Source organism: Anser anser, assembly GCF_964211835.1.
Source record: "Anser anser genome assembly, chromosome: 3".
NCBI lineage: Eukaryota > Metazoa > Chordata > Aves > Anseriformes > Anatidae > Anser > Anser anser.
In genome coordinates, this window is record NC_139722.1 from 30,918,697 (window position 1) to 30,944,675 (window position 25,979).

At 36.2% G+C, this 25,979-nt stretch overlaps 1 protein-coding gene across 11 annotated transcripts in view; it reads left to right on the forward strand.

The window, feature by feature from the left end:
- The window catches only part of ADGRB3 (adhesion G protein-coupled receptor B3), a 468,984-nt gene that overhangs the window by 355,934 nt on the left and 87,071 nt on the right, over nucleotides 1-25,979 (forward strand). For all 11 annotated transcript variants that reach the window (XR_014582934.1, XR_014582935.1, XM_083832452.1 and 8 more), the window contains 3 exons: nucleotides 12,598-12,724; nucleotides 14,373-14,476; nucleotides 17,316-17,418. Coding sequence is in view for 9 of the 11 variants with exons in the window: in XM_083832452.1 (XP_083688578.1) it covers nucleotides 12,598-12,724; nucleotides 14,373-14,476; nucleotides 17,316-17,418 (334 nt within the window). In the remaining 2 variants the exon portion in view is untranslated. The remainder of the gene's footprint in view (nucleotides 1-12,597; nucleotides 12,725-14,372; nucleotides 14,477-17,315; nucleotides 17,419-25,979) is intronic.

A 25,979-nucleotide genomic window follows, 5' to 3' on the forward strand; every position in this document is an offset into this window, starting at 1 on the left:
TTTCTCTTAAGGAAGCCACACACACACACAAATATATATATATATATATTCTCAGGAGATGGAAGACAGTAGCTAGGCTACTAGCTCTTTGCATTTGTTCAGACTTTTTTTGGCATCCAGTTAAGGCATACACTCCCCCACACCTCCCCTATCCCTTTTTTTTAAGGCTCTGAAATAAATGGCACTTATCCAACCTCTTGACCAATTGATATAGTGTTTAATGCCATCAGTCGCTTTTGTCTAAACATAGACTCTAGATGAGATATGACTAGATGACGTGGATTTACCAGAGGAGTAAGAGGACTTAAATCCCATATTGGCACTGTTTACTGCAGTAAATTTTGGGGGACTTCCAGGCATATGGATGTTACAAATGGAAATTGTCTGTTGCATTGTGGATGCTCCAGATATATTACACATGTGCAGATCAGATTCAGAGGAAGACAACAGAATCTACCAAATTTTGTGCATGACAGTGGCCTCCTCTGCAACATACACCAACACACAACATTATAGTATTTAGTCAGCACAATCCTTGATACATAAAGTTCAATGTTCATACATGGCATGGTGCAGACCCTCCTCTTTTTTCTCTCTTTTTTTTTTTCTTTTTATTTTCAAGACTTTTGAATTGAAATATGAGGCTTTTAAGCATCTGTTTTCATGTGGTGTAATGCAGTGTGATGCACACCTCCTTATTCTAGCTTCTGTACTAGTCCATTCTATGGGGGAAAAAAAAGTTCTACAGTTTAAATGTTATGTGCAGAAACTATCACTATCAGCTGACTTCATTTTAGGCAACACTACCAGTACATAGGTGTGAAGTGGTATTATAAAATGTATCAGTTAGCACATATTATCTGTGCACTAATCATATTTTATTCTCTTAGTCTAGACAAGGCATGAATTGGTGTAGGAAATTCTAGCAGCAAACCATTGTATGTATCTATCTCCTGTGAGTACAGTATATATAGGCTAGCATAGTTTACCATTAGTGGGCAGCTGGTCAGTGAATACATCAACTCAGGAAGATTCAGATGAGCAATAGCTTACACAAGCGCATTACAAAGTAGCTACACCCAAACCATTCTGAATCTGGAAGTAACATTACTACATCTTAAGGTAACAAGCCTCTGTGAAGCATAACAACATCAGTGCTAAAACCAGTACAGAAAAGTAAGGATACATTCAAAAAAGGTGCCCGTTACATCTCTTTCTTTTAACAAAAGGACCTCAGTTTTCTAAATCCATACTTGAACATATCACAGTCTGTAATCATAGTGATTTTCCCACATCTTAAAAAAATTAAAATTATATATTAAAAAAAAAAAAAAAGGGGCATCACTTTAGAATATCATAGGAGTTAACTGCAAATTACAGAGATGTTAATATACAATTTACATCTACCAGCTTTAGCAATGTCTGGGTTGTTTAGTTTTGTTTTTTAATCAGATTGTAAACAATGCTTTAAGAAAGCTTTGTGTTTAGCTATATTACATAACATTTGCTATCAGCTAGGCATATACAAAGTCAATACACCTCAACTTCTTGTACCAATTTGTTCCATTGCCCCATCTTAATAAAATCTCAGCCATTATATGAGATAGTCAGTTACTTGCCACTCGGTACCTCAGTCCTTAATGGACTTTGTCAGACTTCCTTTCCGGTCACCATACAACTCTGGATAATCCTAAATCCAGATGATCTTATGGGTTTTATATTAAACTGCTCTGCCACCATGTCTTCATTCTAACGTGCTCAGAAGAACCTCAACATTAACTCTCATCAGAGTTCATAAGCAGGTCATGTCTCTGTCATTTTTGACTGTGGCCTTGACTTAGCAATGAATTTGGCACTATATCAAACATGGAAAAAAAATAAAAATAAGACCTTCACTGTAGTTCTTTTGTCTGGTCTTTCAGTGGTTAGAAAATTCACCCACAACAGGAGAAATTTACCTTAACTCCAGTCCCATCTGTCCTTGCAAAACTGAGAAGCTTTCAGGAGGAATGACCTAATCTCCATGCTGTAGGACATTTTGGAATGAAAAAGGTTTTCTTATTCTCTTTTTACATGATTAGTCCTACTCTTTCATATTTTAACTAAATATTGATTGTCTGAAAAAGGAAGATTACTCAGTTTTACAGATCTGTAGGTAAGGTTTTCACTGAAGAAAGGATATCCAACAGAAGATGCTGATACTCAGTCACTACAAACCCTTTGTCACTTCAAATTGGTTAATTACAATGTGTCTGATCTCAGTCAAGAGCCAATAGTAATAGCTATATGCATTTCTCCTATTGAGGTATTTGTATCAAGTGTGCTTTTAATGTTCAGACTGATAACCAATAAAAGATTTGATGAAGGTTCATTCAGGGTGCACACTGACTCACCAGAGAGACAATAAGGAGATAAGCGTTACTCTTATTGAAGCAGGAGTTGTTAATTGGCTAGTCAGGTACACAAGATAACATCTGATCTAACAAAGAGACATCTCCAAGGGAAAAAAAAAAAAAAGAAAAAAAAAGAAAAAAAATACTTATTTTAATTAAGAGGGATGTTCAGATTATCTCCCAAATAAAGAATAAATCAATTTATTTGAGGAAAAACAGATTAGATCTGTTGAAACTCCCGGGGACAACTTACAAAAGAGGATTTGTTATAAAAAGCAAATGTCTTATACAAGGAAAAGGACATAACCTGAGTCCAAATGTGTACAGAAAATTGGACTCTTTATAAACTGAATGTTTAGGAAATGTTGCAGAATATTATCTGGATAAAGGGGTAGACATACTACTAACATCTCAGCGTCAACAGAGCAAGTTGTCAGTTTTATTTTATTTCTTTGTGTGTTTTATAAACATTTTTAACTGTGTCCTGATTTGCTTTGGTTTTGTTTGATCTTGTCTTGAATTAAGTTGTGTTTTTTTGTTTGTTTATTTGTTTTTTTGTCTGTTTGTTTTTCACAGTTTGTCTTTCTTTTTCTTCTTCTTCTTCTTCTTCTTCTTCTTCTTCTTCTTTTTCTTTTTCTTTTTCTTTTTCTTTTTCTTTTTCTTTTTCTTTTTCTTCTTTTTCTTTTTCTTTTTCTTTTTCTTTTTCTTTTTCTTTTTCTTTTTCTTCTTTTTCTTTTTCTTTTTCTTTTTCTTTTTCTTTTTCTTTTTCTTTTTCTTTTTCTTTTTCTTTTTCTTTTTCTTTTTCTTTTTCTTTTTCTTTTTCTTTTTCTTTTTCTTTTTCTTTTTCTTTTTCTTTTTCTTTTTCTTTTTCTTTTTCTTTTTCTTTTTCTTTTTCTTTTTCTTTTTCTTTTTTTTTCTTTTTCTTTTTCTTTTTCTTTTTCTTTTTCTTTTTCTTTTTCTTTTTCTTTTTCTTTTTCTTTTTTTCTTTTTCTTTTTCTTTTTCTTTTTCTTTTTCTTTTTCTTTTTCTTTTTCTTTTTCTTTTTCTTTTTCTTTTTTTTTTCTTTTTCTTTTTCTTTTTCTTTTTCTTTTTCTTTTTCTTTTTCTTTTTCTTTTTCTTTTTCTTTTTCTTTTTTTTCTCTTTTTCTTTTTTTCTCTTTTCCTTTCCCTTTCCCTTTTCCTTTCCCTTTCCCTTTCCCTTTCCCTTTCCCTTTCCCTTTCCCTTTCCCTTTCCCTTTCCCTTTCCCTTTCCCTTTCCCTTTCCCTTTCCCTTTCCCTTTCTCTGCCTTTGCCTTTGCCTATTGAGGCACCTGCCTCAATAAGAAATGGTCATGGTATTCCCACATGACAATACTGTAGTCTGGTGGTTAAGCCATCTGCTGCAAAACATCTATTCAACACCCCTCTGGGAGAGAAGGAAATTGAAAGCACTGAGTTGCTACATAACATGGGGACTCTATGTTGGGCATCTTTGAGATGTAGCTGTCTTCAGATTTTGCAAGGTAATGCCTAGCTGCAAAAGTAAGCTCTCTTCTGCATCACCGAGCATCATTTCAGTGTCTGACCACTTAGCGTGTTTGCTTTTACCGTTCTCATTTTGTGGCTTAACTTTCTTCCTACATCATGTATGGCATCTCTGGTGCCTAATTTAAAACATTGTCAGAGGAGGCCAGGTGATAGCATAGCATAGGATAGGATAGGATAGGATAGGATAGGATAGGATAGGATGGGATGGGATGGGATGGGATGGGATGGGATGGGATAGGATGGGATGGGATGGGAGGGGATGGGGTGGGATGGGATGGGATGGGATAGGATAGGGTAGGGTAGGGTAGGGTAGGGTAGGGTAGGATAGGATTTATCCACACCAATACGAAATATAGCGGGAGAATCACCTCTTTTGACCAGCTGGCTATCTTTAACGCATCCCACAATACGGTTTACTCCTTGACCACCAGGGCGCGCTGCTGGCTCATGCTGAGCCTGCTGTTAACCAGCACCCCCAAGTCCTTTCTGCTGAGATGCTCTCCACCACTTATCTCTCAGTTTGTACCCGTGTCTGGCATTACTCCATCTCAGGTGCAGAACCCAACATTTTCCTTGTTGAACTTCCTGCCATTGCTAATCACCCAGTGCCCCAATCTATCTATATCCCTCTGCAAGGCTTATTGTCCCTCCATAGAGTCAACAGCACCTCCCAACTTAGTATCATCAGCGAACTTGCTGAGGATGCATTCAGCTTCTGCATCCAGATCATTGATTAAAATGTTGAATAGGACTGGCCTTAGATTTAAACCCTGGGGAACACCACTGGAGACCATCTGCCAGCCAGATGTAGCTCCACTTACTATAACAATTTGAGCTATACCATTGAGTCAGTTCATCACACAGCACAGTGTAAACCTGTTAGTCTCACAACCGGACAGTTTGTCCAGAAGGATGCCATGAGGGATGATATCAAAGGCCTTACTGAAATCCAGACAGATTACATCTGCCATCTTCCCTTCATCCACTGATCTGGTGACCTTGTCATAGAAGGAGATCAAATTACTAAGACAGGACTTTCCCCTGATGGACTATGCCTGATAATAGCTTTGTTCTTTAAGTGCCTTTCAATTATCCCCCAGGACAATCTTCTCCATAACTTTTCCAGGGATTGAGGTTAGACTAATAGGCCTGTAATTTCCTGAGTCTTCCCTCATTCCTTTCTTGAAGATCAATATTGTATTGTCTAGCATCCTGTCATAAAGGACCTCTCCAAACCTATGGTAAATTTTTGAGAAGGGTCCAGCTATACATCAGCTAATACATTCAGCAGTCAGGTGAATCCCGTCTGGCCCCACGGATTTAAGAAAGTTTAGCTGATACAACTGTTCCATTGCAATTCTGGTGATCACAGATGGAAAGTCACTGCTTTCAGTGCAGAACAGACTAGTTCTGCTTTAAGTTTTATTGGGTCATTCAATCTAGAATAGCACAGAAAGTTGTAATAGTCACAGTGATGGAAGCCCAGCCTCTGCTCTTCTCCTCTTCCATTCCCTATCACATTTGTTCCCCTCCCTGCTGATCATAGCTGGCCTTGAAACTTGAAATAATGATAACTACTATGTTCTATTGCTAATCTTGTCATTTGGCAGAAACATTAAAGATAGCTACTACCCTGATCCAGGATTTGACATTCATAATTTCCAGGATAAACTTCTGAGGCCCTAATCTTTTCAAGCCCCTGGCAATGTACAATTCACGTTCCTTTTTGCTAGGAGTGTCTATGAATAATAGTAGAGCGTGAAAGATCTCACAGGTTCATCACTGGAAAAATACTACATGGCAATGTTTCCTTAGATCACCATAAATCTACACAAGTATTTATATAGTCTGAACACATGAAAGATTGTACTGATTTTGTGAGGAGTGAAAGCTAATAAAATATTTGTTAAACTAAGCCTTTTTTCTACTAAACATCTGACAATTTTATCCTACAAAATTAACCTAGTTGAAAATGAGCAATTTTATTCTTATCCAAAATGCTTCTAAACTCAATACTGCAAACTTTGAGAAAATATCCTTTAACATACCGTCTCTATATGAATTTTTGCCCCAAGAAAAAGAATCTGTCATGCAAAAATTTAAACAAAGAGTCCTGTCTCTAAATATACCCCCAGTTAAGCAGTAAATGCTTTCAAAATGTAACATGATTCTTGCTGAGTTGGTCACTCAGTATTATCAGGTATATTTCCTTGTCACAGTGAATGAACTTCACAGAAGTGTATTTAAATGAAAGACAAAATTAGAATAAAGACTGATACTAAATAAATGAAAAGTCATCAGGAAGGAAGGGAGGCAGCAGTTCACTGTAGAATTTGCAGTGGAGTTGACCAATTTGCTCTAATTATTATGGCTTTTAAGAAAATAAGACATATCTCTCTGTCACTTCCTATGAGAAATAGGAATATTTCTATGGGAAATAGGAATATTTCTATGGGAAATAGAATACCCTGGAAGGAAATTGTGGCCTCTTGTTTGATCCATTCACCCTGTAGGTCCATTGGGAAAGAAATCATAGTTCTCATAAATCCTTAGCAGATGTACACATCCTTTGGCAGCATAAGCATGACAGGAATGCCCACTACTTACTCCTGTGCTTCATCTGGGAGCATCTACAAGGCCAGAGATAAAGCTATGGAAAGGAATTCACTTCCCTCAGTTTTTGGATGTAGTAATACTCATCTTGGATTTTTTCTATAGTCTTGAGAAAAGAGGGAGAATGTTCTTGCTCAAGTGTCCATCTATTAGGTTTTTTTTGTTCCTGTAAGTTTGCATTATAGCAGTAATATGCAGTAGGAGGCAGGAAACTCCTGGTACTTATTTCATACCATTTTCATCATCTTATTCCGTTAGAGTTTCTTTTCCTGTTATATTTTGACACACTTGCAGTATGCTGATGTCAGGGAGACTGTTGATCACAGTACAGTTTATGCATGTTGTTCTCTAGATTATGCCCTAAACTGCATGGACAGGAAGGATACAGAGTATTAAAATATTACCCAAGCATTAATACTCTCTTCTATAGCTTTTCTTTGGGTGAATTATTTGGGTAGTGGTCAAACTGACAATCAAGGGAATTTTTGGTTTCCCCCCCGATCTTACTATGTGTTGGACATTATAGAAAGTTAATGTGACAATCTATGCTTATAACTAGAATGGTTGTGTTGTAAAACTTATTTTTTAGGGTTTAATATCTTACCTGTTTTAAATCACATTGGACTAAAACTTGATTTCCAGCCTAGATGCACACTTGTTTAGAAAAAAAAAAAAAAAACTTACGTTGATAAGTATGTCATTGTGGAAAATTAAACAATTCAGTGCCTTATTTAGAAAGGTGGCCTTATTCTTTAGGAAATTGAACTCCCCGCAGTATTTTAGTTGGAGATCCAGTTGCAAGGTAACCATCACACATCTTTTTCTTCTAATACCTCACAAAATTCGGAGATCCTTTTGGGGACATTTGTATTGTATTAGACATGTAATCATAAGAAAGTTATATTTTTTGTCCATTTCATTTCATCTCCACAATTTCATGCATTATTTTTCCTAAATTTTATGAGGGGGAGGAAAGCCCTGAGACATATTGTTAATCATATTAACAATTTCAGGGTAAACAATACTTTGGTAAAGTACAGTTTCTATGTGTTACAATATTATGCAAAGTGTTTGCATTCATCTGTTTCGTTGGTGGTTGTGTGTTTGGGTTTTTTTGTTTTTACATTAGGAAAAACTGTGGAGATAAACCAGATGTTGCTATATACTACTGGTAGGAATAAGATTGATCACAGCAGAAATTATGCATACTAAGGATTAGGTCAAGCCTGAGACATATGGACATGCACAACTGAAAGGAGACTCCTGCAGTTCAGCCTTCCCTATGGCTTCCCTGAGATTTTAAATCCAGGCGTAAAGAAGTAAGCAGATGTTGAAAGGACTTTATCTTCACTAATATGCCAGCTAGCACATCTGAACAGGCACAATGGTGTACATAATCTGCTACTCATAAGGGCCATAAGTTTATTTTCTATCTTTTGCTGGGCTAAAAAAATCTTGTCTGCATTTTCCCTGTTCTTCTCTTCATTATTTATCATTATTTGTCACCAAAAATAAAATTGGAATACCAAAGTCTGTTCCTAATGGAAAAACAGCACCTGGCTGAACAGAAAACAATGTACAATAATGTACATGCTCCAAAAGTGAGGAGAATTTAGATGACCTTATAATAATTAATGTCAAAATTTCCTAACTTCTGTGTATTCTGCTTTCTACTGTGTTATTTAAGTAATGTAATACGCAATATGTAATTTCTTGTTGCACATTAAACACATATATCAGTCATCAAATAAATTACTAAAGTAAGCTAACATGCTGCATGTATAGCCAAGATGTTAACTCTTTGTTTATGACAATCAAAAACCCAAGCCACTACTTGAATCACTAGTTGCCAGTATGGGAAAAATAGTTAACAGTGTTATCGATAAATAACTTCCTTTTTCTTTCATGCCTCTTACAGCATGTTCCTAAAAATAAATAAATAAATAAATAAAATGAAATAAAAAATAAATTGGATACATTGGATAAAATCCTTCAAAGTAAATAAGGTAGACAGTGTACATTATGTGGTTAAGTTCTTTACTAAGTGAGTGGTTTTGACAGCAATGTCATAGCTGATTTTTATTCATCACTATGTTAAAGTAGACACAACAATACAATTAGTGAGATGTATATTATTAAATTTAACAAAATATGTGAATAATAAGTGATAAGCCATGCCATGAGACCAAGGAAAATGCTGCAAAATAGGGGAAACATAACTATTAGCATAATAAATGCAGCTTGATCATCAGTCTGTGTCAGATTGGCAGTTGTGCTTGTGAATTATTTGTGTCTTTTATTCTACAAAAATGTTCCTATCCTATAAACTGTATTTCCATTTCAATATCTGAGACAGTCATGTCATTGTTTTCAGTAGAAGGAAACACTTATATATCATGCAATACTGCATGATACAGTATTAAACAGTAAAAATCACATTATTTCTTCTATATCACATACAATTAAAATACTTTTCTGTACATCATTTGCCCATTATTTTTATTGCACAGTATGTTCCCGATTCTTGATTAGAAATAAAAAGTTTACATTAAACTCTAAAAGGGTTTTGAAAAGACACTGGCATTTCTCTAACTGTAAGACTACCCTGAGAAGGACATAATCAAATGTTGGAGCAGTTTTTTTGGGGTGCTTATGCCATATTAGCCAAAGATCCATGGGGCTGAATTACATCCTACTCTGACTTTTTTTTCTGTTTCCCTGCTTTCCCCACTTTTTCCCATGCCTAAGCTGCAGGATGACACAGGATCCGCAATGGTGAATCTATGCTTCTTGGGAATTCCTCTGCTTATACCATGGGAATTCTGCCAGGTTGATTAAATCATCTGTAGCTCAGTGGAACAGTACAAAATTGCCAATAATGGGCATGAACCTACATCTATATTTGCTACATATTTTCAATTTGATAATTTTCCTTACTATAAATAGAACTTATGTTAATACTACCTGTCACTCCTTTATAGCTTTCTGCATAACAAGAAAGATCCACAGGAATAATAGGTGCCCTTTTGCATATTCATATAACCCTAAACGTTAGACACATATTCAAAGAAAATCACACCAAAAAGGAATGAAACTTCTAAATATGTGACAGATTCTGACAAGCCCAGGAAGGCTGTCTTACAAGAGGGACAGATGATCATAGGTGAAGAACTTGATTAACAAGCATAGCATTGAGATCTACTGATTATCAGGTATCTGTTTTAAATCCATATTTCCATTCCTTATTTACTTTATACCTAAAATCAAATGCTGATTTTATGCTAGCAAGTCAAACTGTCCAGCATTTCTGAGTAAGTAATCATACATTTACAGTTCTGCAGGCATGAGCATCATGCAACAAATTGCAGTTACACTTTTCCACTGGATTCTGCTCATTATTCTGTCTCCTTCATGGAGTTAGTGTAAAAATCTGCACAGCTTCTGTCAGCCATCATTTCAACAGGCTACAAATATATTTATTAATGAGATATTTTTTTCAGCTGCATTGGTTAGAAAGGAGAGCTAGACCTTATTTAATCACTGAATTTTCATCTGTTACATATTGAAACATAATGCTGCTGGGCAAGAAATAGAAGTGTGTCATTGAAAACATATTAACAATGAAATGCAAAAAGTGTCAATATTAGCCTGACTCTGCTCCTGCCCTGTCAATGAATGTCTTACTGTTAAGTTCAATTAGAGCACTTTCTTCACTCCAGAGTGCTTTTGGAAATTCCACTGAAATTTTCAATAATATTCAAGTAGTTTTGCAAAATATGTAGTGTATTTGTAATATCAGGTGATATAGTGCTACAGTGAACTGCTCAGAGAATGTGTGACTGGAATTTTATATTTGCATGAGTGGCCTGAGGAGAAGAATAAGTCCCTCTAAACCTGGTGGACTGCCCATGATTTTTACTAATTTAAATATAATTATAATTGTAACAGATGTTTTGTTTTAAATGAAGCTGATCTCTGTGGTTGTCTACCTTTTATAATTAGAACTTGTCTAAATCTCCACATTGGACACCATCTGCAAGGATTTAGTGTTAACTGGATGCATTGTACTTTTCAGCATAGGGTGAATTCAGTATATTAAATCCTATTCTCAGAATTAATAATATTATCCTTTTGTTTTAAAAATATGTCAATTTCTCTTAAGCTATCATTATTTTATATTTAATCAGCACAGATAAATGTATTTCATTTGGCCTTAACTGTGTGTCACAATAAGATAAGAGGCAGGAAAGTTAATAGAGTAAATTGGTTAGGTTGTCCAGAAGATAATGCCTCAGAATATAGAATGTGTAACTATATTTTTCAAAGTGGATGTTATTTAACATGTGGCTCTGTGAAAGACACAATTTGTGAAGGAAAGCTAACAGACAGCTTTAGTGACTTGAAGAATTGGTGATTTTCTCTCAATTGTTTCCCTTAGTTGCCTTTTGTTTTGCTTATTACAGGGCACTGTTCTAAAGACAATAGTGCGTGAGGGTTACATCTGTTGTGCGTTCAAAAGCTAGTGGCGCACAATGCCGAGGTGGGCTAGGGCTAACTGCATTCTGAGTGGACTTGGGATAACAAATTGTCTTTTCATGAGCGCCCTGACACATATAGCCACTCATAAGGGTGGGTTGTTGAGGCAGAAGAGGTGAAACAAGGGTGATCCCAGTGACTGGAAATTATTATTCCTCCACCTTCGCTTCTGTGTTTTCGAGTCATTTAGTGACCTGAGGTGATATTGACAGGAATTGACAGCGCACACGGTGCTGCTGCCAGCAGAGTCCTGCAGTTGCTCCCTGGACATGAAAGGAGGGGAAACAAGAAGAACCCAATTGGTGTTCTTTAAGCATAACATATGTAAAGATAATAGGTTTGAATTAGTTGAAACCAACCCCTTTTTTTCCTGTAGAAATGATCCCACCCCACCCCCCCGCAATCCAGGAAAAAAGGAGAACTGATTTTTTGTCTCTCCCTCTCTCTTTCCTTGCCCGCACAAAGAAAACGTGGGTTGATACCATTTTTATTGTTTTGCTGGGGTGGGTTTCAGACCTCGCATTAGCATGTTGAATGTCTAATTGAATTCGGGAGCTGTGTTAATCATCTTGTTTTGTTTAGGGGCGGTTGGTGAAAAGTGCCAGCAAATGATCTCTTTGGCTTGGGGTTAGCGTGGTGCTGCCACCCCAAGAAAAAGAAATCGGGAAGGGGGAGGGAGCTAGGGAAAGGCGAGTTGACTGAGTGATGTCTGGAGGGCGAACTCGTGTGTCTCTTTGGTGATGTTGTGTGCTGCTGTACTGAAATCCACCCCTCTGCTGGAGCTAAGGCAAGAGTTGGAGGCATCTGATGCTGCCGTTTCCAGGGTGAAATTTCCAAGGCTGATCACTAAAAACAACAACCAAAAAAAAAAAAATCCACGGCAAAAATAGCCATCAGAACAGAAGATCCGGCATCTCCCTGTCCAACTGGCATAACCCAGACAGGCGTTTGAGAACCATCTGCCTTTAAAACTATCCACACACACAGAGTGAATAAATGAATAAATAAAAAATAAAATTAAAAGAAAAAAAAAAAAGAAAACAAAGAAAGAAAATTAAAAAAAGACACTACAAGTAGCGACCACCACATTTTTTTGCAAAAGGGGACAGAAACTGAGCCGGTATGAGAAAAGAGAGAGAGAGAGAGAGAGAGAGAAAGCCTCCCCCTCTTCCCCCGATGAGTTTTTCGCAGTGCTCTGGTGAGGCTCGGAGGTGGCTGGCAGCGCAGGGGGCGGCTGCTGCCGCGGCTGGCGGGGCTCCGCGCAGCGCAGCGCGCCGGGCTTTCAGCACCACGGCGCCGGACAGCTCCGCGCCTCTCCGCGCTCCGTGCTCCGCGCCCCGCTGCGCCGCGGGGGCGCCGCCGGGGCCGGCGCTGCCCCACTCGAAGTGCTTCGCCGCTGTCCGGGAACTACACGCTACACTCTCCTCGCGATTTCAGCTGCATTGTCTCCTCGCGGAATTGGCCGTCAGGCGTAATTATCCCGATTTTTTTTTTTTTTTTTCCCTCTCTCTCTCTCTCTCTCCTTTGCAGGAACGACTCTTTGGGAACCTGGTCCACCCAGGGATGTAAAACTGTGCTTACCGATGCATCCCATACGAAATGCTTATGTGATCGTCTCTCTACCTTCGCCATTTTGGCTCAGCAACCTAGAGAAATAGTAAGTAACAAAGGGGGGTGGAAAAAAAAATCCAGTTTAAATGCAAAAGGCAATAGCGCGGGGGGGCGAGGGGGGGTTGGTCGAGATTTCCTCTCAGGTACATTTCAGACGTTGCATTGAGGAATTGTTTAATATTCCAGGTAGGCTAATGTTGTTAGTCTCCTGGTGTCTACAGTGTCTCAGAGAAGCGAATTCCAGATTCTGTGATATAACTAAATCCTCGTGAAATTTACATGTTCTCGAACTCTGGATTTCTCAGAGAAAGCCTTCTAATTGTAATGCAAGTGTGTTGAAAACTTTTGTATTGAACAATTATCAACTTAACAAGCTTTTTAAAGGTTGCAAGCCTTTTCAGGAGATTGTACAGGGCTTTATTATTGCTCTTGGTAGGATAACCCTAGATACTGTAGTTAAACAGATTGCAGATCTGCATTGGACATTTTCAGCACAGATTTTCTATGTAGCTGTTGATACCATGTAACAAAAATAAACAAGTTTGCATGTAAAAGAGGGAACATAAAGTATATGAGCAGACACAGTAATATTGAATATAAAAATAGTTCAAAAGCAAATATTTGTGAAGTTATAATGCTAAGGTATAATTTCATGTTCCTGGTTTTAGAAGCATATGATCAGACTCTTTTTTGGAACAAAGTGGCTGGAATAAAATGTTACTTTCTGCCTGAGATGTGGCCTAAAAGTACCTCAGTCTTATCTCCTATTTGGGTGCCAAAAGCTATCTTGATAAAACATAATTTACAATACCTCCCTGAGCATTTTTGTAAACCAGACAGTGTATCATTTTAAACTTTTAGGTCTACCTTTTTTCTTCCCCATTTTTATTAGCAAAGACCATGTCTATTGCTGAACATGAACACCTATACATGGAGGGAAAACCTTACCTGATATCTGATGATAATAGCTCCTTTTGTGGCAGGAAAAGCTAGTTTGTTTTCAAGGTCATTTATTTATTTTCATATTTTATTAATACACATAGTACAAATGAGTTAATTCTAAATTTCCAGTTTCTTTATGTAAGGCTTATGATATTGTTGTCATAGATATCTTGCCATTCCTTGTAGATGGTCAGAGGCCCAAGCAAATTAAGTGTGTGAGAATAGTAGATTGAAGTCAAAGTTATTAAAAGTCAGAAAGTTTGATAATTCTGCAATAAGCATGAACCAAATTCTGGGAAAAATTACAGGATGATCTCTAATATATTAGGGTAAAACCAAGCTGTTTCTTTAATACACAATTCCAAATGTTGCTGTTTCTCAAGAGAAAATATATTTTAAAATTAATTTTAACAGGTACTTCAAACTTGCGTTCATGTTATAATCTTCTATTACATTGTAATATTACTATTTTTTCTATTTTTTTTTTTTTTTAGATATTATGCAGGTATTATAAGGCATTTTAAAGCTCAAAGGCCTCTGAGGATTGTATCAATAATGAAACAGATCTCAGAGTTATGTATGAATCATTTTTGGTATTAAGTTGATTTCTGCTTCATAAATAATATTATTGAAGCTATCTCTGACGGGGTTGCTGGATTTATCATTTTGTTTTTAGAGCTTTCTTGTGTTGAACTGTTGTTTTAATTGCTGGAGGATGGTTTTCCTTCATGGTTATCTGTTGTAACCTACAGATCATGGAATCATCTGGTACACCCTCAGTAACCTTAATAGTAGGCAGTGGTCTTTCATGCTTGGCCTTGATCACCCTAGCCGTTGTCTATGCAGCGTTATGGAGGTATGTAATGGATTGACAAAGTTGAATGTGAATGCATAGTTATATTTAGTTGAATTAAAATTTAAAGAGACTATTAGTTGAAACATTTCTTATTTGAAAAATGATAATTATACTAATTTTAAAATGTAGTGCATGTTTTGATTTCTATATCTGTTGATGTGATCAATTAGTTTTCCTCTCTTGGCTTACTGGCAATGGTATAGCCCACTTTACCCTCTTCGGTGTGAATGATATTGCTTTTCCAGGGAGGTATTTATAGTGCCAGTAAACATTTTACATGGTTTTTCTACAAGATATGTTTCCTGTGAAAAAGTGAAGCAGCCTCAAATAGTGTGGTGGTACAGTCCAGTAATGTACTTTCTGTCCGTCCTGAGCCTAATACATGACAAAATTAGATTGACTTAAAAGTGCAATAGATAATCATGGAGAAAATGAATTTGTGATGTAATTAATTTTGAGACGAGAAATAACGTAATGTGTTAGTGTGGAAGAAATAGAAAAGTGAGAGGAAGTGTGATATAAAGTAATAAATATATCCAAAAAAAAAAAAGAGAACATGAGTTTTCACTTAACTATGATTCATAATACAAGAAAAGTAGGTTCTCAACTAAAGAAGAAGAAAAACAGGGAGAAAATAGTAAATTTCAAAGTAAAGTAAAATCAGCTAATAGGATTTTGCTTTTAGAAGCAGTTTGGTAATTTTACACCCTTTTCTCTTTCACTCTCTCTTATTCAGGCAGAGATTCACAGAACTAGACATATATATAGTAAATATAGAATATCTAGTTATATAAGTTATAATAATAATTTTTAAAAAGTAAAAGGATTATCAGTTATTATCTGTCAAAGCTAAGAATGAGAGTATTTCAGGATATTCCCATCTGAAGCATTATAGTGTTGTTTTTGCACTCCCTGATATATTTAGCACTTGGAAGGAAATACTGTCATGCTCAGTGGAACTTGTCTACTCCACTATGTTAACTTCCAAGCTGAGACAAAATGTATGTGGTATATTATGGAGGACCTAACAAGGGTTCTGCATCCATCCAGCTGAAGAGAATATAACTCAGAAAAATCTCCATGTTCTATCAGTGAGATATTTTGAAAGTATTATGATTACTGAGTGGTCTGTCATTTGCATCATTAAAATTTGCATTGAATAAGTTTCTTGAGAGCATATAGTAGCCAACTGTCAGAAGAAGATAGACCATGGAATTTATATGTATATTTGATTCACTGCTTATTTTTACAAAATTGGAGGTGGGGAGAAATGTAATATTTTGACCCCGTGCCTATATCTATATCTTCTCTTGCCTTCCCTTCCCTTCAACTTCCCTTCCCCTCCATAGTAATAAGGGCCAACACTACTGCATTGGCAGAAAGATTAAAATCGTTCTAGCTTAAGTCAATGTTCTGAGTTCCTCCTTGCACTGTATTTACACAACCACTAAGATCCTTTATAGGCCGTAGATACTCAGTGTTGGGATCTGGCCCAAGTGAATCAATAGTTAACAAGTTAGAAAGTAGCAGCATACTGTCCGTCTAGACAAAGGCATTAGACTTTCTGTATTTGTTTGCATACATAGACTTAGCCTTAACGGCACTGTTATATTTTTAGAAAAATATGTGAATTGTGGTATCAGGGTTGTTCTGTCTTCTTATGTAAAAAATGTAACGGTAACTTAAATGATAGCTGAGTAAAATGATTTATGATTTATTACAGGTCCAAAGTTGAGCATCTCTTATGGGTACATCACCCCTTGCTATGACCTCAGACTGTCAGTTATGGGTGTACAGCTCAGGAGGAGAAAGCAATATTAACTAAGCTCAGTTCATAATTATATAGTATAACATATATAGTCATAATATAGTCATAAAATATGTTAATATATGGCATAGTCTTCAGAAAACTGAGCACCCTTAACTTTCATTAACTTTAGTAGTCAAATTTACTCTGTTAGCAGCTCTGAAAATTGGGTCAGTAAGGTACTTCAATTGAATCCACCATTATTCTCTTTCTGTGCTCTAGTATATAAAAGCTGTATACAGAAAAATGAGAACATTTGCATCTTGTAAGGAAGTTGGTAATAAGAGTATGTGTACTTTTTCATCCTAAGCATACTTGTAAAATGAGTGTAATAAGTTGGCAAGAGAGTGTGTGATGCTCACTGCTATAATTTAAATCTTTCTGTAAAAGCTATTTTTGGCATTAGGTTTTATGAAGATGAAGATCTTACAGTATTATTACTTCTCCACACAAATTATTTGTAAATGTGGTGGAACTTCAAGATTAATGTTATTGTTATAACAATAATGCATTTCAAAGTGCACTGCTATAGTATCATCAACCAATCTGCATCTTAGTTACGCATTGTGGACCAGATCTTCTCTTCATGTAAATCACCACATTTCTCTGAAGTTAGTTTGGTGACTCGTCTATGCCAGCTGTGGATATTCCCAGGGATGAGCAGGGAGCATAAATTACATGAATGCATCCAATCCCATTATCATCCATATGGTGTCAGAAAAGTTTTGCCAGCAGTTTTGAAAAGAAGCATTGATAGAATCTTTTTTTTTTTTTTTTAAATATAGCAAGAAACTAAGAGGAAATTGCAGAATATCTATCCAAATACCGTAGTTCTTATGTTTGAAACATGTTAGCTCACTGATACTCTGAGCACATGAAAGTTTTCATAGTTTTTGGAGTACATCTCTCTAACATTTCTAAGAATTGCATTAAAGTTTTGCATGATTTACTAGTTGTTTTCCATTTGGAAAAGTTTTACACTCTTGTGCTTTTTTTTGTTTTGTTTTGTTTTGTTTTTAATTATTTGAACAGGTACATCAGATCTGAGAGGTCAATAATTCTAATCAATTTCTGCCTTTCTATTATCTCATCGAATATCCTTATCCTGGTTGGACAAACTCAGACACATAACAAGGTATGATAGATAGTATAACATTTGCACGTAAATATTGATGCCTTTATTTTATTCGTGTTTACCTTAAAATAATTGCATTTATTTAGACCTTTATTTATAGGACTTGGCATCTTTGGTAGACTATTAACAGAAAAGGGAAAGTATTTTACATGTTTCATAGTCATTTCTTCCCCTCCAAAAATCCCTTTTGGTATTGTTCCCTCTGGATAAGCTGTGCTCTCTGTGGTAGACTTGTATGTTTTCTAACTAAATTTCAAAGCAAAAAAGTTCAAAGACTCAACATCAAAAGCACAAATTCGGGTTCATTATAATAGTTGTAATAGGATTGTGCTACAGTGTTTTTGTCTTTTTATTAACATGCTGGTACTCAAAAGGCAAGTAGAAATTGCTTAGAAGTTAAGAGTACTACTCTTGAAAAAGTGCACAAGCAGACATAACAAGCTATAGAACTGTTAAATCTCTGGCTGATGTAGCTATAAGAAAGTAACAACCCTGCGTACCTTACTTAGCAATAGATTGCTGATTTATTAGTAATCTGTTCTCAGACTTTCTGAAGATATTCATGATTTGCCTCTTTCCTGTACAGCAACTGTGTCATTGTTTTGAGGAACTTCCCAGTGTCTAGTGATGCTAGGCAACATTCAGAAGTGACGACAAGTGCTTGTTTAAAATTAAGTATAGCTACATGATAGCTTGGAATATAAAATAGAACGCAATGCATGGATAGGTCTATATGTGATAGAAGGGTTTGGAGATGTTATGGTTTGGAGTGAGCAAGTATCTGTGAACTAATTCTTTATCCCATCATTTTAAACTACATAATACACTGCTTGTATTAATTTTACCAATATCTAATGAAATACCTTCATCATTCTGCTATGACTAGTGTTTCTATAACATGTCTATAATTAATCATTTATTCTTTTCAAATGAGTTCTTAGAAACTTTGTTGCCTGAAGTATCATAAATTCAATAGGAGCCACATAGCTGTACTTTGAAAAACATTCAAAATATCCATCATTTCCAATATAAAATTTAACAAAATTATTGAAATTAAGATACTAATATTACTTGAAGTTTTGAAATTGTGTAGAAATGCAAATGAATAAAATATGGTTTTGCAGAAGGAAAACACATGAGTCTTGGAGACTTTATTCAGGGGATAAAAAAGTCTGAAATGTGCAAGTGACTTCAGAACGCCAGTAACAGAGGAAAGCAGAAGAAGGATTTAGCCTCTCTAGAATTTCAGCAACGATATGTATAGTCATTTATACTATTTTATTATGTATTTCAAGAAGTTTCTGTAGCTAAAAGTTGCTGGTTGTAGTGCCATTGTGGAATCAGGGTTTGAGGACACCAGACGTATATGTGTTTGAGAACACACTCCTTAGGTATTTTGGAAGCCTTACTACAATGCTTCAGTCTGGGAACACTGAACTCAAAGATGCCCTAAATCTTGATCCATTGTATGAATCTTAATCTCGCTGAGCTCCCTCACTTCTGCTTCCCGAAATCCTTGAACTCCTAAAAGTGCAAAGATATTATATTGACTTATCTTTGAGAACTGCAGATCCTAAGAATGGAGGTGTCCAGAGGAAATTATTGACAGAAAAAACAACACATCACAAGGTTTAAGTTTTGAATATATGGCCTGAAAAAAGACTGTAAAATATCTCTTTCTACTACACTTGTCTTCTTTTTGAATCCATGTCTTGTTTTTGATACATGTACCACCAGGGAGCTTCTAGCCAGGGAGTACCCCTAATGGATAAAAGGCAGAATACACTTTTTATACCAAGGAAGATATTCCTTGTTAGACCGAAATTCTTTTTATTACTACGTTCACTGACCTGTGAATTTTTCGTAACTGTAAGAGACTAGCTTATGAATGCACCATCAAAAAATATCCAGCAAAAGCCAAGGTTTAGCAAGCGCTTAGTCAAATTAAAATAATCAGAAAACCTGGCCATGGCTTTGGTATGTTTGTAAATACATATCCATTTTGGTATCGGATGTGTTTCCAAACAAGTTCTGAATTCTATATTTTCCAAGTTCATATATGACCAGAAGAAGCCACTGTTTGATTTTTAGTCCTTAGATATAGGTTACAATGCTGACATCCGTAGGAAAAAATATGTTTTCATTTTGCTGAGCTGGAAAATTCAGTATGGAAATGAGAACTTTAGAAAGAAGATCTGTGCCTTAGCTATGGTTTAAGAAGAAAAACGTTTTTAGATTTTCTTTCTGGGATATTGTTACTTACTATAGATAAAAAAAATGGGTTTTAGAGTTTGAAAGTTATGGGTCAAACTTTGGAAAAAATTTTATGAACAATAATGTACTATTCAAGTCAACATATTTTTTTTTCTGTACTAATGACTGAGGTGGTGTTTTATGGTAAGATGAACTCAGTTTTTTTCAAAGTATCAGGGAAAAATTGAGGAATGTGATATACCATAAATGAGTATTTATTTATTCCATTCCATTCTCATTCTTATGTCCATACAATTTTTATATTATTGGGGCACCCAGTTAGTGTCCATAGTAGGCTGCTGACGTTCACAAAGTTGAAGAATGTTCTGTTTCAGCATATTGTGATTTGGTTTTGCTTCTGAATTTAAACTGTCCCAAGCTCTATATGTGTGTATATTCCCTTTTAAAATGTGTGCTTTTAAGTCTAGTCAAAGATTAATTTCATTTTAAAGTTGAATAGTGTGTAAATTAAGCATACTGAACATGTATTTATAACAAACAGAACTCTTTGCAGAGTTCTGCAAACTGGTTTTCTCTAGTTTTCTCTATCTGCATTAAAAACAGCACCAACGACTCTTGTTCATTCCAATGCTCTTCCATCTCTAGGAAATTTCTGTGGTTCACTTTAATGCACAAATTGACATCCGTGACAAAAAAAAATATTGACTCTCTTGGTCTAGATAAGTGCACATTTTCTGTTATTTTATTTTTGCTTTATGTAAATCATATATCACACAGAATCACACAGAATCATCTAGGTTGGAAGAGACATCCAAGACCACCTAGTCCAGCCTCTGAAATATATATACTTACCATGTTAGGTTTAGCTCTGCTCTATTAAGGTTGAATATATTATTGAAGTTTTTACAAAAACTGAGACAAAAAGTTTTTTAGTGAAGACTGAGATTGAATATTACACTGTCTTTGGTTCAGCTAAATTCTGCCTTTTTCGGTAAAAAAGATCATGTAGAAGTAGTTTAAATTCTTTAAAGCTACCATAGCTTTTCCATTTCTGGTATTTGTTGTTTAAAAATGAATGTTTCTCCTGTTTAAGTATGTAAATTGTAACTCAAGGACACCAACATTAGTCCGGTGGTCTAGGTCATAGTCTTCTTAGCTAGTTCTAGAATGCCTACAGACCTGAGGGGGACAGGGGGAGTGGTTTGGTTCCTTTAAGAAGATTTGGATTGGAATAGCAAAAAAAAAAAAGAAAAGCCTTCTGTCAGCAGAAATTCCTTGCTACTTTATTCCTTCTTAGCCCAACGTGCCGTGCATTTTACTGAAGGCCCAGCTCAGAAATCTGCTGCTGTTTTCAGTATGTTTGTCCAAGATTTTCCAGAATTTTATTCAAAGACTTCTTAATATGTCAAACTTTGTAAGAGATCTCTATTTTGTGAGACTCTGTCTTGAAGCACAGGTCACTGAAGGCTGAATTTGGAGGAATATTACAAAATTAATTACATATCATGTTTCAATATAATCAGCGTTATACTAGGCATGATAAGCATACTAATTTACTCCAGTATTTCTTTCTGTTTCTTGTTTTCTTTTCCAGGGTAAATCTTAGTGTCACATGTTAGACCCATAATCTTATTTAAATATGAGGATACCTGTAATGCAACTGATACACTAGGGATAGTCTTTTTACAGATGAATTTAGTAGTAAAGTTAAAATTAAGTCTCTTGAATTAGAGAAAGGTAACATTTTTCATGTATAACCTAAATGCTCAAGTATATGTTATTTCCCAAATACTGTGAGATGTTCTAATAAAAATGATGATCTACAAAAGCAATAAGTTTTTACTTTGAAGAGACTGACAGCTTTCACTGGGGAAATATCTACCAGTGATTCATAGGTTTCACTGTAATGTATCTCTTGCTATAGTATCTGTTTCTTAATGTTCTTCTTCCCATCGAGAAAATTGGCTTTATTTCTTCTATATGTGGACATTTGGCATTCAAACAATAAATCTTTATTATGTGTCTGTTCCCATTTAATGAACAGATTCTCTACTCCCAACAAGTTATTGATTAATATTATGTTGATTTTTTCATAAATTCTCTTTTTGTTTGCATACATTTAGAAAATACATTGTTTTGTTCACAGTTCTGCCTAAATAAAAACACATTAGCTGTTTGATGTAAACAATTCCTGTTTACCTATTTTCCCTGCTAAGAAAGCAAAGCTGAATAAAATTTAAAATAAACCATAGAATGAACTATACAGATGGGCAAAAATTAATTATTTTCCATATTATCTGTTTCTGACTGTACTTGAGAATTTCTTGCTGGAGTTTAGGTCACTTGTGAAAAACAGGCATAGTTTTAGAAATGTCATAAAGCCCTGCACATTTTGTTGGTCATAGTCAGATTTATGTGTACCTACCATGGGAAGACCATGGACCAGAGCACAAGGCAAGACTTAGCAACCCTGATATTCTGTGTCAGCACTGTTTAATTGCAATATCCAGTTTATTATGCTTGCTATTACATTTTGGATTTCATCTCTTAAACCATACCTGCAAAGATATGAAAAAGGCTGGAATTTTATATCTGATGTGTTTGGGAAAAAAAAAAAAAAGTCGTAAAATTTTATAGATGACAGGATTAGAATGGTCACCAAATAGGCCAACTGAACAAAAATAACTCAATTTCAGTCTTTTTTTTTTTTTTTTTTTAGTAGAGGTTCTAGTCTGAAAGAAGCAAATAGGAGCTGAGAAGCCACAGCATAACATTCCCACAGCACTCTGAAGCAGCTGACTGTGTAACTAAGGCTCCCTCAGGTTTTGAGAAACGGTGGGTGGAGGGATCCCCTGAGAACCCAGCAAATGTTCAGGTGGCATTAATGCTGTCTCTAACCATGTGGCTCTTGCCCCATATCTGCCACTGACTTACAGATGCAAGCATCATGGCAATATATCTCCTAGGAAACAGCGGGGGAGACCTAAGAGCAGATGGAATGAACAGAAAAATGATGCTAACACAGCATTAAGGTTGTGTTAGAAAATCAGTGAGGAAGTAGGGAATTTAATGCCTCAAGCAGCAGCACTCTGTATTTCAGCTCTTGCCCTGAGAACTTCAGGAGGATACCATCCATTTAAACAGTAGGGCCTGGGCAAATATGTCCTTCCATTTTTGCCAGTACCCAGCTGCCAAATTAGTACCTTCACTGCTGATTGTCATCTCTTTCTTTGTGTGCAACAGTTTTTTGAACAACTGAGCCACAAAGTCACTGGCATGGGTCAGCCCTCGCAGAAACCCACCAGTAAATAGGTCATCAGTTGGAGCGCATTGCAACACACACAGTTGTGTATTTGGGAACTCAGAAACAACTAACTGGAGAGCCCTCTTAAACGAGTAACTATTACAGGAGAAGGTCTGTTTAAGCAACACGGTTTCACCATGCCAAATTCTGACAGAACCTGTTAACATCAGCTGAATTAACTACCTACTTTTAAATTCTCAAGAGAACCTCTGGGAGCAGATCTCTCTTACCCAAGATCAGTAAACATTGTCATTCATACAACTGTTACCTGCCTCAGAGGAGAAAGTAACATTCTTCTCAGAAGTGCCTGCCAGTCTGTTTCTCAAAATACATCAACTTTATCATTCAGTTTGCTATTTCTAAACAAACCAGACATTTTGATTGTATGTGGGCTAAGAAAAGAGATTGGGTAGATATTAGCAGCATGTGGTCTCTGCTCAAATTTCCAGAACCTTTTTAAGAGCTCTGTGAGCTATTTTAGAATCACAGAATTGTTCAGGTTGGAAGATCATCTAGTTTAACCTCGTTCTCAAATCAGGGTCAGCTTTATGGTCAGAACAGGTTGCTCAGGGCTTTATATAGTCAAGTCTTGAAAACCTCCAATTGTGAAGACTGCACAAGCCCCTTGGGAAACTTGCTCCACTGATTATCTTTCCTCATGGTTATAAATTTTTGCATATATCTGGTCTGGACCTTTCTTGTTTCAATTTATCCTTATTGTCCTTTGTCATCCCACCACAAATCCCTGTGAAAACACTGGCTACATCTCTGTGAGCACCCTACAGCCCTGGACAAGCTGCTGTTAGGTGCTCCTGAAGCCATGTCTTCTCCAGGTTGAAGAGGCCCATTTTCCTCAGTCACTCCTCAAAGGCGAGAGCTCTACCCCCCAAGTGTCTTGGTGGGCTCCCTAAACTCACTCCAGTTTATCAAGCTTTCCTTGGATTGGATGAATCAGTTGTATTGGACACAGTATTCTAGATATGGTCTAATGAGTGCTGAGCAAAGGAGGAAAATCCATCCCTCAGTCTACTGGCTGTGCTCCTGTTGATGCAGCCCCAGATGCTGTTGACCAACTGTGCTGCCAGGGCATGCTGTTGACTTACACTCAGCTCACTGTCCATACTGTGCTCACTGCCCAACCCTCCAATATGTCTAGGTTTCTCTGGATGGTAGAAGTGCACTCGAGCATATAGACTGCTCCCCTCCCAGTTGGGTGTTATCTGCAAAGAGCAAGAACTCCACTGCCTACTCCAGGTCACTGACATTAAACACAGGACCCTGGATAGACCCCTTTAGTATTCCACTTGCTATCTGTCTCCAGGTGAATTGCCACCCATTAACCGGTACACTCTAAGCCAACCATTCAAACAGTTTTTTACCCATTTGGTTGTTCACCCATCTGACTGTGACGTCCTAGCCTGCATAAAAGAATTCCATTGGACACTTTGCTGGAGCTCATTTTAATGAATTTAATTTTAATTAATTTGATAAAAAGCAAAAGTAGTGCAGTTTTTGGAATCCAAAATCCATCAAGTTTTACCTGTGAAAGACTTGGACTGTGTCTGACTCACAACAGTATCAGCTGGTCATAGTGCTTCTCAGCTGGTGGGACACCCATCCACCCACTCAGGCATGTGCTGATGAGTGTTGCACCAACGTAGTACACTCCCTCCTCCCTGGATGTAGTGCTGGTCTTGGTGCTGGCATGCGAGTCTCTCCTGTCCTGCCTCAGTCCAAAGAAAAAGAGCTCAGCCTTCACTGAGGTGACCTCTGTTGTCCTGCTGTACTCAGAATAGGAGGAGAGGGAGGGGTAGGTGGAGAGGGGGGTGTTGTTTATTTGTTTGTGTTTTTTTTTTTTTTTTTCTCTTTGATCTTCAGGACCTTTTTAAAGTAGTTTGATCTCTTCTGGATTTCACCCCCACAGTCCTGAGCTCATGCCCTCACGAACACCTGTTTGAATCATTTCAGACAATCTGTTGATGACTCAAGCAGCTATTTTGGGCTTCGCACCTTTTCTCTACTTCTCTTCTGCTTATTTGTTGAATTCAAGTGGAAATAGAAAAACAGTCAATGGGAAGTATATCAACCTACAAACAATAAAATGTTCTTGTTTTTCATTTACATAGTCTTAGTTTTATAAAAGAGGAAACCATAAACACTTCTATGTGACAACAGTAAAAAGATTTCTAAATGAGGATACCATAGGAATAGACTTCACATGACTAAACTGTTGAACAATAATAATAACATTAACATCAACACCAAAAATCAGTATTCAACTACTAGGTTATTTTCATTCTAGTATGAAAGCTGAATTTCCCGTATGGATTTTCCTATGTGGATTATCATGTCTAAGAATGCAGGCATAGAATCCATTTGTAACATAAAACAAAACAGATACAGGAACAGAGCAAGAAATTTTTGGCATAGATATTTGGTAAAATAATACATTGAAAAAATACAGTTCTTAGATAAGTGTATATCTCATGTCCTAATACAATTTGTATATCATTACTCATTCTTTACAATAAAATGAAACATATTAGAAAACCCAAACTTTTTTAAAATACTATTATTTAAAGATCAAAAATGTAAGTTTGGTGCAAAAGGTTATGTACTTATTATACTGGATTTTATTTATACTTCCATACAATTGCCTGTTTTGTCCCTATATTTTCAGGTACATATGGTATGGATTTTTTTTTGTTTGTTTGTTTGTTTTGGTTTGTTTTGGCTTTGGTTTTGCTTTTGCTTTTTTGTATTCTCTTGGATAAGAGATTTTATGCCCCTATATCTTGCAGTTAAGTCAGTGAGAGCATTATAAGGTAGATGATGATGGGATTTATCTCATTCTTGCATTGGTCTGATTAGAAACTAGAAAATGAGTATTCTTTCCTTAACACTGTATACTACACTCTGTAAAAGCTGCAGGGCTCAAACATGTGATCCTTGTACATAAAAGTATTCTACAGCCATATATTTATTTTTACTTTAAACTTTTAGTATTAGTATCACATAGAAATTCACAAAATCAGGCTTAGAT